Source organism: Trematomus bernacchii, unplaced genomic scaffold, assembly GCF_902827165.1.
Source record: "Trematomus bernacchii unplaced genomic scaffold, fTreBer1.1, whole genome shotgun sequence".
Lineage (NCBI taxonomy): Eukaryota > Metazoa > Chordata > Actinopteri > Perciformes > Nototheniidae > Trematomus > Trematomus bernacchii.
In genome coordinates this window covers 868599-883680 of record NW_022987727.1, presented here as the reverse complement: position 1 = coordinate 883680, position 15082 = coordinate 868599, and the positions used below count along the sequence as shown (strand labels likewise).

Genomic DNA, 15082 nt, shown 5'->3' with positions numbered 1-15082 from the left:
TGAGTCTGTCTGGCAAATGTATAGTACCACATCTGCTACTAGGTATGCCATGTCGAACTGAATCAAATGCAGTGACTAAATATTCTTAAAAGGCATGTAATAAAAGAGAGGTTTAAAAACAACAATATATTGAGACACTATCTATAAAAAACACCCATTATGGATAGAAGTCTATATGTAATGTTGGATCTAATGTTATAAGACATCATGGCATAATATCATCCTCTAAATTCGTCACACCTGGACGTTTATCTGCGGGACGTTTTGTAATGCTGTCACTCTGTAATGGCAGCAGGGACAGCCTAGTTTGCCCTTTCACTCCAGTAGACTGACACACTGGCCTGCTGGAGTGACGGTGGCAAGCAGACGCAGAGGGCTGAGACAGCCTTTAGTCACCTCCTGTTACTGTATGGCCTACGAGACACATTCGACCTCTCACACGCTCAGCATTACACTCCCACAAACGCATGCAAACAGAATGATATAGTCCCACAGACCATTACACATGGATGCTCATACAAGTGCGGCACATCCGTTACACATTAACTGTCACAAATAGTGAAGAAATAAGAGACACAAATCTAGAAGAAGGATCTAGGAGAAGTATTACATTACACTGTTCTTTCATGCAGTCAATTCCTAAATCATTTTCTTAAAATAAGTTGTGTTTAAGGGTGTTTTCCTTCCTTTTCCCCCAAGTTGTTAGTGTATAATTTGACAATATCCACTGAAATGCCCCTGCCCCACAGCGTGTTATTATTCGAATAGCTTATTGTTGCGACATCATTGTTAACATCTACTAAACTTTACCCAACGTCTAGTCTGCACACACAGTTTTTTAATTAAAATAATGATGTCACGCTGAAATAAAGGGCAACACAAAATAGGCCGTTGTGTCTTTGGTATTAAAGTAGCTTAATATGAGCTAAATATCTAACATTAAATACTTATTGGAACAATCAGATAATGGCTTTGTATGTGTCATAGTCATCCAGTGTGTTGTGACTATGACACATAAATGCCTATAAGTTGTTGTATAGGAGCTTAAAATAAGTTTCTCTATCAGTCACTCTTTTAGTGTGAATCATTGTCACGCATCAATGCACAATTCTGCCATGATAGTAGGTCACAACATTTAGTTATATAACCACTCTTAATGTTCTGCTCTGAAAATCATCATATCATCGGATATGGAAATAAAAGATATGAGAGGATGTATCAAAATCCTGAGGCATCACACGCATTGGGGGCTTAATAATGAGGAGGAAACTGGATCAGCCGTCAGGGTCGTCAGGGTTGGACCCTCATTCCCGTCTCATCACACGGCTGCTCAGCTGCTCCTGTCATCCATATTTGCAGCCTCAGTGGACAATTTCCTCAGCCGCGGGCCCTCTCAGTGCTCACAACAACACATAGATCAAGTGAATTAATTCTGCTTTTGTGGCAGCACACTGGAGATCTAGGTCATGCAGTCATGGCTCTGTTTTTTTGGTGTGGCCACCTAAAGCCATGTCAACATCCTCATATCCTCCTGTCCTGCACTATCTGACCTTGACATGCCCAGGTGATTTTCCACAGAGGTGTGTCTGTGAGTGTCTTTGCGTGCCAACATGAATGTATAAGTATGTGTGTCTACATGTGTATGAGTGTGTTTTGTTGTTGGGAGCATAGGTATGATGAGATGTGCTATGAAAAAGAACGAGATGCTGTCTATACATAGGACTTGCCTGCGGCTATGTGTGCATGAAAGAGAGAAAGGGAAGATAGAGAGCACAGGAGTGGATGTGGGAGGGTGAGCAGAGTGTGAGAGACAGAGGGAGGATGACAGAGAAGGGAGTAGGGTAGGAGGGAGAGCATAGGAGAGGAGGAGGAGGAGGGAGGGTGCAGTGAGGGGACTGTGACGCAAGCTGATCGGCTCTGTTTACTGCTGATTGGCCGGGGTGGCTGCCAGTCACAGGAGCTGGGATTCAGGCACTGCTAGGAGAGCAGATTATGAAGCGGAGCTCAACCAGCGGCAGTCTCCTTTTATTGTCTCAATGGCTGCACACGCATTCCTCCTCTGCTCCCTCGCCTTGCTGTCTGCTCTCAGCCGGCCTGGGCTCTCCTTCACGGATGAAGGGATGGAGCCGGGACTCACCTATGATGAAGTGCCTGAAATCCTGGACAGAAGGTAAGTCCATCCTCTCTATGGCTGTGAACAGAGGAGGGGTGTAGGGGTGCGGGGGTGGGGGGGGGAGGGGTATGGAGAGATGCATGCGGGGATGCTGGGATGCTGATGTGTTCTCTTGGGGTCTTTCTTTACCTCTGTTGCCTCCCTTTCCCCGTCTCTAATAGCCCCTTTGGTGTAGTGGGTGAATGCAGGCAGTGTTGGTGTTTCAGAGAGAGCTGAGCTGCACGGCTTTGTTTGTCTCAGTGTTGCGGACTGCATCAGACGCTGCTCATCGATCACGGATGGGGCTGTTGTCCCTGTACAGTAGTGTTGGTCTGGCAGAAGAGGGGCTAAATAAGGCTGGGGCAGTGGGCCTGCAGGAGAGAGGGAAGGAGAGAGGAGGGGAAAAGGGGGAGCAGTACAGAGGGAAGGTAAACAAGGATGGGACATGGAGGAGAGGATGCATCAGGGATGGTCTGTTGGGGTCTGTTTACTGATGCAGTCATCGAGAGAGAGAGAGAGAGGGAGAGAGAGGAAGAGTTGAGAAGGGAATTCTAGCTGGCCATGTCTGCATAATGCACATGCAGTCCTGCAGGTCAAATCTGAATAAAAGATTCAGAGCTCAAACCTGGGGGCAATCACAGCAGTGTCACAGGACTGAGTCCCCAGGCCTTTGCTAGCAGCAGTTCCTGACTGCTTATAGAGACATCTAGGCAATGTATCTGTGCCAAAACCATGTAAAGCTCTTGAAACTATGCCATGCATCATGGATCACACAATCCTCTACAGCGCAACTGCCTCAAAGCCATAAGATGCTGCCGTTTCTTCTTGTTCATGACTTGCCTTGTTGCACCTTTCAGGAAAGTAATAGACTTCAGACAACAAAAGATTATTACCGCCATGTTTTTATTCATTGCACAAACACTCTGATCTTTACACATGTTTGCGAGTGTAGGGCACAGATAACTTGGATTTAGAATTCAATATACAACGTCTCATGGGATTGCTGTCTTTCCAGCTCAATCTGGTGTTTGTGAAACCCCGACAGATCCCTATCTTAACTTTTCACCGCAGTCTCTCCGACTGAGAGCGGCTACATTCATTTCTCCTGAGATTTCAAGCCTGTTCATAGAATCAAACTTTGTACGTTAGTCTTGAACGTAACAGTTGGAACAACCGGCCACAGCTCCTTTCTCAGCTCCGACACACTCCAAGATGTTGTTATATAAGAGCAGCCTTTCATGCCTTTCATTTCAGAGACCTTGTAGGGTGCATAACATTGGTTTGAAATGCAGACGGAAAGGTACAGTGAGTTAGAAGTTTCTACTGTCAATAGTGGGGGTACAGGAAGTAAAGAGAACATATTCACTTTTTCTTTGGTTACGGACATGAGAAATATTGAACTGGACTATGATTAATAGCCAAAAGCTTTGAAAAGTTATTAAAAATACTTCCTAGAGATGCCACTCTGTGTTAGATATACCTTAAATCAATCACCATCTTTAAAATACCTTCTAGAAAAGTTTGTAAAAAGGGATGGCTTTTGAGTATACGTGCCCTTATTTAAAGCAACAATAATTGTAGTGAAAAAAGGTCATTCATAATTTGACTAATGTTCATTTGTCTTAAAACTTTAATAATCTCTAATGTATTAATACTTGTAAAACAATCCAACTACACGATATCTCCGCTGATAATCTAACTATGGTTCTGTAAGGTGTGCAAAGACTGAATTCTAATTTTGGAGATTAAATCTTTAATCATCCGGGCCGAGACTATCAACAGTGCAGGCAAAAAGACAGAATAAGAGGGAGCACTACTACAACATTTGATTTTTGCAGCTGTTAATTATAAATGTTTGCATTATTAAAAAAAAAGAAAGAAAAAGATTGATGCTGTTGTGGGCTTTTACTGCTCTAGAGGGAATAATAAAATGGATATGAAACAAAACTGGTCATAAATGTTGTAATGATTAGCATGAACGTGCACATTATTGATGTAAACAAGTTGTATATATACACAAGTCACACATTTCAATAACAATAGAATCCCCCTTCAATTTCCAATGAAACCAGTGTTTAGAAAACCCAGTAAACAATTACACAAGTCCATTAGATATGACCCAATTGCTAGAGCCTGTTACAACACACTCAAATTACATTATATTGTTCACACTGCCAGATTAAAAGAAAAGAAAAAAGAATGGCCACTGACGCGTTTACAAAGACTGAATGGGGTCAGGACAATTAGACCAGCCACATAAATGTGCATCATACCATGTTAAGTTGATCACAAGCTCCAACATAATCAAGAAATTCAAGAATGAAAAGCACTGAGTGAAGTATATAGTCAATATTATAGGTAACAAGTCAAATATGCAAGGCACACACACTTGCATTTATATGTGCATTTTTATTTTATTGATCTACTCAGCATTACGTAGTCAAACAGTGTCAACGTTTCGAGTATTTGTTTGCTGTTTTAAAGGTTTATCCTTTGCATTGTATGGTCAACAGGTTAATACGTTTAACTTGAAACTGTTAAACACTGAAAAACTGACCCAAATATAGGCACGGATTAGAAGACACATATAGGATTGCCAGTAAAAGATTAATGAGTGATCCCTTTTTAGGGAAAGATTAAAGGGTTATAAGACCACCAGCTAATATGTAATATATCAAAAGGTTATATTGTGACAAAAGACAAATAATCATGAGTAGAAATATGTTTGCAATTTCTTGTTTGATTGAAGTCATGATGTGTAACTTTTCACACCAGCACTGAGGCGCTTGATCTCGGATTAGGCTGCAATCAAAGCTACACTAAAATGGGGAAGCAAAGCTGTGAGTGGCATTTTAGGACTACCAAAGCTTAATCCGGGCTAATAAATCTATTAATAGGCCTGTACTTGTACAATGTAGGATTAAGAAACGATTTCCTGATTATTGGGTCCTGATTATTATTGGATCCTGATTATTGGGTCCTGACTAAGACCCAATAGTTCACCCCAGTCATTATTTACTTTTTAATGAATTAAATTAGAATATAGTTGACAAGTAAACCGAAAAAAACATTATCTCTGAGATCAACATTATTTCACAAAGTTCACCCGGTACATTGGGAAATACTATCAGAGCTGGGTTTGACATTTCATGTAGGCATAATATAAGGAAATATGAGTACAAGAACACGTCACTGTAGTCTGATACACTATTGATAAACACAATGGCAATGGTTCTAGCCTGAGAAACTAACATGTTATGTTTAAAGGTCTACATTCAATTGCTGAATATTACCTTTTGTGTTCCGCTAGTGTTGTTTTAATGAACGACAGACATTATTTACTGATCAATTAAACCAACAACAAACTATTAAACCCCAGGAATATACCGGTGCAGTAGGATATAGAGGTTTGGATGGACTCAACCTGGTATACAATGAGTGCAGCGGCTCAACACTCTGGGGTATCGGAGACAAAGAGGGTTTGTTTACAAGTTTGGGGAGAGGCACCACACCTTCTCTGTGCTCATCAGCACACAGCAGAGAGACTCAGATGAAAGATGATTATCAGCTTTCCATTTACCAGCTTGAATAAGGACATCCAGTGAAAATACATTGACATTCCATCGGTAGCATTATGAATCTCATTACTTTTAATATTTACAAGCTAGACAATTACTTATCTAAAAAGAACTGTATTTATAATAGACTGAGGATCCCCTTAATATAGTATTGGTCATTCCGACATCTAAGTGAATGTTATTGTTTGTGGACTTGCCTGCGCATGTATTTAGGGTTATATGCAGAGGGAGCGAGGTGAGCCAAGGAGTGGCTCTGGCATGGCTTTGATTATATAAAGGGCCTGTTCAGCACCCAGGCACCGTGTGACAGGCTGAGCCAATGATGGGGCCGCAGCAGTCCTGGGTTGCTGACCTCGCGAAACTGGCACAGGAACAAACGGCTGGGCTTTAGTTAGCGCTCACACACACTCCTCTGGCTCCTTTCAGCCAGCTGAGGCATAGGTGCAGAGGAAGGAGTGCTTATTCACTTGTGTTTAGGATGGGCTGAGGCGAGGGGGGGGGCTGGGGGGGGGGCTGAGGTGCATATGCAGCTTGTTTACAAAGACACAAACAGTTGTTAATTCCCAACCGTAGCTGTGGAGTGTTTACCTGAATTCATAAAAATGTAAATCAGATGTAAAATGTTGATGTCTGGGGGGATTTTTAACCTTTATGTTTTCATAAGATTGTAAGGTTTAAAATATCAGTGCAGGTGATAAGTGAGCAGCGTCCGAGTACCTACAACGCTACTGAGGTTTCAGTCACAACTGCCAAAAGCACACTGCTTTTGGCAGCTCATCATATACACACATGCTTACCCAGCATTCACCCGGGCAAATGTAAATATTTAGATTTACTATATAAGTAAACTGTCATATTGTTACAAATTAAGTAATATATGCAGACATCACATATAAGCAAGTTCATATGTACACAAACACACAAACACACACACTTCCCAAGGAGTCTATCATTTAGCCAATCATGATGCAGTATGTAGGTCAAACTGCTTGTTTGCAGGAAATGACAGCAGGTTCCTCCCTGCTGATCACATACTTATCTCACTTTATAACGGCATCATGATGCAGCCGTGCGTTATCTGTTAACTTGACTGAAGATTAATTGAATTGAATTTGAATTGCTAAGAAAAACCGACAAGCTGTTCGAAACAAAGCTAAACTAAATGTTGTTCAATAAAAGAGTAGCCTGCATCTACAGTACATGCTGTATTCCATAAGCTTGTCTTACTGCAGAATGTTAAACCGTCATTTTTCTGATTCAAGCTCTGCTTTATTAATTCATTCGAGAAAATAAGGTACTTAAAAGAAAAGAAAAAAATTGGCAAGCTTTTTTTTCACAACTTACAATCGATGATAACACAATGAATGATCTATCAGTACAACGAAACCATCATTCCGGCAAAATACATTCAATGAATGTAGGCCTAAAATAACTCGAATGAAGAAGTTGAGGAGATGTGAGGAGATTCCAATTACAAGTTAACTAAATGACCTATCACTGCCTCATTAGCTCGATTCCATTGGTCATCGTCAAAGTTCAAATTTACTGGACGGGTGTTCAGTGTCACCATTTCTGAGTCAGTATTAATTAGCACATGAACTATCCATAATTACTTAGGGTCTGACATCATACCTTAATCTCTTCATCTGGTTCAGGGCCTTTGTCTCTACAAATGTGGGCTTTAGTGGACCTGGCCTGTGCTTACCACTAATCCTAATCCATCTGGCACTAAACTACACAATATTGTCCAGGTGGAGACCTCACCAGAAGGTAGATAAGAGCTTCAGGCTGCTGGAATTGATATGTCTGGCAATCCACCCTAAATCTGTAACTTTCAGTGCTATCAGACACATGAATAACTTTTCATCTGTTTGCTGCAAGCCACGTCTGCTCACCTTGTTTTGATATTTTTTTGCACTTCCCTATCCTAGACTCATAATTTTAAAAAGTCATAGTGGACTAAAGGAGTGCTTAATCTTTTATTTTATATCGTGTCATCCATTGATGAATGAGACAACAATCCAGCCCTTGAGCAAATTAGCCAAATGTCAAGTGCCGTGAACAGCTTCATTATTTTAATCATGAAAAGCATAATAAGAAAACAAAAAAAAACGATATACGTATATCATAAGATACCTACCTCCAAAGCTACCATTATGAACCAAAGTCATCAAATAAACTCAATTCTGATGATGATGATGATGATGATGATGTAGTTTCCTTGCGAATACCAACAGTAAAGCCAGACTGACTGTGAATCAATGTAACTCTCCCCTCAAAAACCCAAAGACTGTACTCTGGAGGGTGGAGGGTGGAAGTGGAGGTTTTTGGTACATTATGAGCAGTTAAATAGCAATTTTCAAGGCCTTTAAAAAAAAGAAGAAGCTCTAGCAGTGTCTGGCTCAGAGAAACAAACATTGAACAGTCCTTGTAGTCTCAGCTTTGCCTTGCTTTTAAGCTTTTAAGTGTTTAATAAATATTTAGGTCATCCTGCTATTGTGTGTGTCTACTAAAAAGGCGTTCCCTACAAGATCACAGAGTTACTATTCAACTAAGGATAACATCACTCCCAGATGAAGGTGTTTACAGACATTGCTGTGCTACAATTCATAAAATTATCTGAAATATTCATGACCAAAGCAGATAAACAAACTGAAGTAGTGCCTGGCGACTGTCACACGCACTCTTGGGTTTACCTTGTCCAAGTCAATTATAACAGGCTATTGTGTGGAGATTAGCAAGATGGCCATGGTGATCGGGACAATCCAGGGAAGACCACACAGTCGTCAGTAGGACATTACAACAAGCAAAACTAGCCATCTCAGCGCCGCTCAGTAAGCCCATTGCTGGCGTATTGCGTCTTTGATTAGACAGTTAAAGGGATAAGGATTACCTTCTAGAAGTCCAAGGCTACACAGGGTTTAGTTGGACAGAGTAGGACAGAGAGGGCAAACATGTGACTGACTTTGTGGACTGATATCTGTCTGCAAAGTATTGTGAGTGCATTCCCATGGGAAAACAATCCTTAAGCGTCATAGATGTTGCAAAATAAGTAATTCGATAAGTTTGAAAATCACATTCAATGTTTGTTTATTTACAATGTATATGGTCACTATCATACATATTCAATATATCAATATACTAACTATGATTATACACGGGGCAAGGGGCTATTGACATTTTGTAAAAAAACATACACAAAACATCTTATTTTGGTGTCTGGTATTTGACAACTTAAACCCATAAATCATTGTATGCTGTATAACCAAAACAAACAGTATTTTAGCAGCCCAGAAGTACATTAATGATGTATGACTTGTCCAAGTGGGAATAATTCTTTATTACATTTATAACATTCACTTTAATAATAGAATTCATAAATATTCTGGGAGGTGTTTTTTATATAGACTAGCCTGCAAAGCTGTTTGCTGCAGCTGCATCAGTAGACAATGAACTTTCCTGTCCAAGAGAAAATGCTAAACAAGCATTCTGTGTACTATGGAGCATCATATATATTAAAACAAACTCTTCAACATTTTCCTGCATCTTGTCATCCCAAGACCTTATTTTGTCTTCTGTCTTTCCCACAGCAAAGAGGACCCCCATCAAGCAACAAGAATCACATCAAGTAAGTAACAAATCTGGTGTGACACAAGGCCTGATTCAATCCAACCTGCCATGTTAATTTTGACGCTGATGCATTGGATAGATACTGGAGACATCTTTGCTACATTGTAACACAAACAGATTTTGAAGTGTGGCTTTTGTGTGATCCATACACCTCAGTGGCAATTCAGATGTTTGGCTATATTTAGGCTCTTTAACAAAAAAGGCAGACAAATTATAGAGACATTCCTTTAAATGATGTGGTTGCAAATCATATGTTGCTGGAACAAGATGAACAGTATTTGTAAACACTGAACAATACTACCGTAACTGTGAAATAAACTGCTGATGAGTCACTCTGATGACGCAAAGCAACTAGAAATAGATAGGAGCCTGAGCACCGGAGTGTACGCAGGATCACTCTGGGGCTGTGTGTGTGTGTGTTTGTGTGTGTGGCTTGTGTGAAATCGGCTGAACTTTTATGATTATGTTGCAATCTGCATTGCAGCATTGCAATCAGCTTAATGTGTGTACTGATATAATCTTTCATGGTGCAGTAATGTGTGTTTGTGCTTTCAGGTCAAGATGGTGGGTACGGCTTAGAAAGTGAAGATGTTATTTTGACGCCTGAAGAAGAAAACCCACTTAGGAGAATACTGCAGGTACACACACACACTCTTCTCCACTCACTATCTCCACCATCAGCCTTTTATCTTGATCTGCACACACACACTGACACACACTGGGATGCACACAAACAAAACAGAGTATATTCACTCAGCCACACTGCTTGACCTTGAATGTGGGAATATTGTTGGTCTCACATTAACCAGAGGTAAAGTATCCTTGCTACCCACACACATGCGAGCACTCTGACTGAAAATAGAGTGAAAGTATACTGTACACGCGGCTGCATCCAGACATTATATTGATTAAATGACTCCATGCAGCAACATTTCTGATACTACCATTTTCAATATGTTGGCTGTCATCTCAGTTAACATCCCCCAAATACAAAAATCCCTTCATAGCCACTGACTGCAACTTAATGTCTTATATATGCTGAAATAGCCCAAATGCCCTCCAGTGAAATGTGGCCTTTGAGCAAAGAGATTCATTCCGTCTAACAGCTACCACACTATTATTATGCAAATGTTCCAATGGAAATAGACAACACTGCTCCATCCACATTTGAGATTCAGTGTTGGGAGCACTGAACATTTTATGGTCAGAATGACACAAAATCATTCAACAGCTGGATAAAAGTAGAAAAAAAGTAGTTTGGGGTATTTGTGATGTTCCTATTAAAGCATGAACAGTATCAGCAAAACACCTTAAGGGCACACACCTTTGTAGGCCACAAACAGCCCCTGAAGTGGGTCACAGCTTATGTCTCAAAATATGATCGCCCTCTAGAGGACAGTCAAGGAATGTACACTTGCTGCTGCCCACGCTTTGATAGCCAGTTTACTGCAGTTTCTTTATTTCTCCTGTGCTTAATTCCTCTTTTCATATGTTTCACAGCCTTTTAACTGGCATCAGCCGGGGATGTCTACTAGTAAGAGGAAGCTGCTCCAGTCTCTGATGGGGCCCTATGGCCCATTAAGTGTGTCTTACAATGGGAAGTCCTGCATTCTGTTCAAGGCAAAGCGCCTGGCAATCCGGTACAGGAATCACACCTTTATTGACCTGACTGAGAAGGTGTTCAACACCATCTCACCCGTGGACACTAAAGGCTCCATCTGCACAAAGGAGAAAGCTACGTAAGTCAACCCTTGTGTTCTAGGAATTTGGTTTAGTTTTTTATGAAATGTTGCACTAATTAAAAGACAGGAGGGACATACAGTGTGTGCTAGTCAAATATTTAGAAAGCTTACATATCTAGAGCCAAGGCATCAGAATAGGTTTGATTCGACTTAATATTAGACACAGAAATACAAAATAAATGATCTAAGGAAATGGGTTACTACTGTTTTGAGAAGACAATACTGAGTTTAATATTTACTGTGACCAGTTGAGAATTCCTCTGAGCAACTATGTTAAATCATATTTAATGTGTGTGGTTTTCTTTTACTGCAGGCTCTCCTTAAGGTTTGGCGATGTGGAGGACTTGCGAGGTCTAGTAATCAGGTGAAACATGCTTACTATACCTATTGTTACTATAGAACAGTACAAAAAAATTGATATATTTCTCAAATGTGTGGACTTTGCATGTAACTAACTGCATTGTCTCTCACGGCAGGCTTCAGATGTCAAACACATTTTACGAGGCTGCCGGTCAAAACTGGTTCACACTAGACAGCGTTCACATCCACTACAACTGGACCCAGGAGGCCACGTTCAACGCCAGCGAGGTCTACGCTCCGGCCACGTCATCCTACCATTGTCAGCACGTCAGCAGCCTGCACAAATATGACACCCTGCTAGTGCCAAGCTCCCACACTGACACATCCGCTAACTGGCACATCACTTTCACTGATTTCCAGGTACACTGTCGCACAAGAGGCTCAGCCTTCTTTGTGTAACTTTTCTAGTTATTACTATAATTCACTGTTAGTATTTTCCCCTGTTTGCTACCCGTATGCATGTGTCTGTATGTTTGCCAGCCATTCTCTTATGTGTTGGCTGTCAGTCAGCCTGTTTGCCGTCTGTTTGGCAGTCGGTCAATCTGTCTGTACACTGTCTGTTTAGCCATCTGCTAGGCTGTCTCAACCTGTCCTATTGCCCAGTGTTCCTGTAAATGGTAAGCCCAGTAAGAGCCAGTTGTCCTCTTTACTTTACCCTAATCTAATTTCCCCCTCCTTATCACTGTGCTCTTTCAGATCCAGGCCTTCAATGTGCAGTCAGACAAGTTTGCATCAGCCAGTGACTGTGCCACTTTCCTAACACCAGCCATCCTGATGGGCTTGGTGACATCCTTGATCCTGCTTCTCGTCTTAGCCTATGCCCTGCACATGGTGGTACACCTCAAGCACATCGACCGCTACGAGGAGCACAAAGCCACCGTCTACTTTCCCCGCAGTCCAGAAGCCGAGTTGCCAGACAAAAACAGCCTGTGAAGGAAAAAGAAGAGCTGGAGAACGACAGGGAGAGAGGGAGAGAGAAAGCTGAGAAGCGAGGCCAATGGAGGAACAAGTGAATCCAAGAATGAAAAAGTATCCTCCACAGAATACTTGTTCAACAAAATGACAACTTGCCTGTTCATATAAAAACCTTGTACGTCTTAACTACTTTAAGTAAATGCAGACCGTGGTTGGATACTTTTTCTTCTTTTCTCATTGACCTGCATCTTGGCATCCACATTTTGAATAAAGCCTTTGGATGAAGCCTCTCCCTGAGAGACGGTTCATGATCCTGATGTCAAAGGTCAAGAACAGTTCCGGGGCCCTGAAGAGCAACAGCATACAGGCCTTTACCCCAGTCAGCCATTAACACCACAAAAGGCTAGCAACTGTGGCTAATACAGCTAAAATCAGATGCTCCTGATTATACGTATGTATTACATGGCTCACCAGTGTCATATTACAAGCTTCCATCAAACACATCGTCTTTTCAGCTTTCATTACAGTGTACTTTGTCTAATAACGCTGCAAGAAAAATATATACTTCAAAAGCCAGTTTTATAGCTGGAATAGCCGTATTAGCTGCATGCCATAAAAGGCTGGTCTATCTGGGCTAGCACAGTGTTTCCTAATAATAAGGATTACAGAGAGTCTTGCATGATTTGCAGCTTAAAATAATCAAATATGGCACAAAAGAGAAGGAGCTTGAACAGCTTTTGAGTGCAAGAGAAGAGAAACATCGGGAACCACTGGACTAGCATCTGGCTGGAGTGAATGGACCAGCACTACTGGCCCTTCAGAGCCTCTGGAGCCTCTCACCCCACCCCTGAACAAGACTGCTGCTTGGGATTTAACTGTGAAAAGGCCTTTTACAGACCAGCCAGAAAAATGGGGGTTCTACAAACTAGCACAAAATTGTTTGGTTGCATAAGCACCAACAACAAACTATCAAAGACTATACAAGGAACTATGCTGCACTGTCTAAACTGCTCTGTCTGAGGGCATGGCAGGAAAGCGGGTCTTGCGATGACTTGACTCTCTGAGATTCAAACGTTTGGACAAGGGAGGCCTTAGGTCCTCCATCCACACCACTGGATTTGACTGCCAAAGTGAAGCTACCAAGGAGTTGCCATGAAATATGGTGAGGACATAGTGAGACAATGTGAAAATGAAAGCTAACCGTTACAGCTATGTACAAAACAAAAACACATACATGTACAGAAGTCGCTCTGCGGAGGTCTTTTTTTATATACAATGTAATCATGAAATACTATTAGTTACAGGATGACTATGCTAATCCTCATAACCCAAAGGATATACAAAGCTGTAGATACATTAAGATCTCTATACGATCATAGCTGTTTACTATCTTCAAATATTGCACAACTCATACAAATAGGTACAAGTAAGACATTGTGCTATGAGGATTGGTGAGCGTATCAATGCATATGATTTTTCTACAAAGTATTAACATATTACACTGTCTGTCTATTTGTTTTAAGCTCGGCCAGACAATGTAAGGTCCAGTTTCATCTAACTGTAAATTACAGTACAAATTCCTACCATAGAAGGACGATACTATGGAATGCCGTCCACTCACCAGGACTTATAGATGCCATTATTATGCCAGAAGCCACACTAGCAGCAGTAACAGCATCAGTAAGTCATTCCTACTGATAAAAACAATCAGCATGACAGTAAATAGATATCTTAACATTCGATACGGCAGTTCTGTCAATCTGTAGCAGTGTGCAATGTGTTCTTTGGTCATAAATGTATCCTACAAACTATGAAATGAGCGGAGGCAGTTTGTCCAAGGACCAACTGGTGTAGATTGAACAATAAATGATATTCAGAAGAAATGGTGTGCCGTGTTTATATTGTAGTTGTACAAATCACATATTTTGCTACGTGAATTCAATTGTGTTGGTAATTACAATCAAATCCAAAGTTGATCATGTTGTTAATTGTTACTTTACTTAAATATCTCCAATTAAGTGTCAAGGTTAACGACAGCTCTGTTTCCCCCCCTGTATGCCATCTGCTTTCTCCTTTCCTTTCTGTTTGAACAAAAATGTCAGTACAGTTTAACTCCCGTCACCTTTCCAATCAAACACTTTCAGGTATTCTCCATAGGCATTCATAGCAATATAATTACAAGAATAAAACAATTAGGGACTTGTATTACTCGACTTACTTAAAAACAACGTCATACAACATGAGCCTAAAGTGGTTATAAGGGTTTACAAAAAACTAGTTGCTGATTTGTTTTGACTATGCTGTTATTTTAGGCCTTACTTACAGGACACATAAACAACAATACGCCACTTCACTGGTAATCATCAAAGAACTGATTTCAGCTGTAAGTAAGCAAGGATTATTTTCAATATGACAAACAGTAGTTATGTTCAATTGAATAAAAAATAAGATAATGCCAAGTGGATTTTGAACGCTCTTGTTGCCTCATTGTCATTTTGTGAAGATAAACTGTGTTCTGCAGCGACATCTAGTGGATACAACTTGCAACTATCACCTGATCATGATTATCATACACTAATGATGATAAATAGTTTATTAATCTGATAACTTTTCAGTCACTGCTTAGCTAACTATGAGAGTAATTCCAAGTCAAAATTCAGGATCAAAACACAGTTTCTACGTTTACTTATTTCAACATCGTTTTG

At 40.7% G+C, this 15082-nt stretch overlaps 1 protein-coding gene across 1 annotated transcript; it reads left to right on the top strand.

Moving 5' to 3' along the window:
* The first annotated feature begins 1972 nt into the window (after nucleotides 1-1972).
* atp6ap1lb (ATPase H+ transporting accessory protein 1 like b) lies at nucleotides 1973-14253 on the top strand. The gene is made up of 7 exons (XM_034144673.1): nucleotides 1973-2170; nucleotides 9321-9358; nucleotides 9916-9998; nucleotides 10861-11099; nucleotides 11416-11466; nucleotides 11579-11822; nucleotides 12159-14253. The coding sequence occupies exons 1-7, from the start codon at nucleotides 2037-2039 to the stop codon at nucleotides 12393-12395; spliced, it is 1026 nt and encodes a 341-aa protein (XP_034000564.1). The 5' UTR covers nucleotides 1973-2036; the 3' UTR covers nucleotides 12396-14253.
* Nucleotides 14254-15082: the final 829 nt, after the last annotated feature.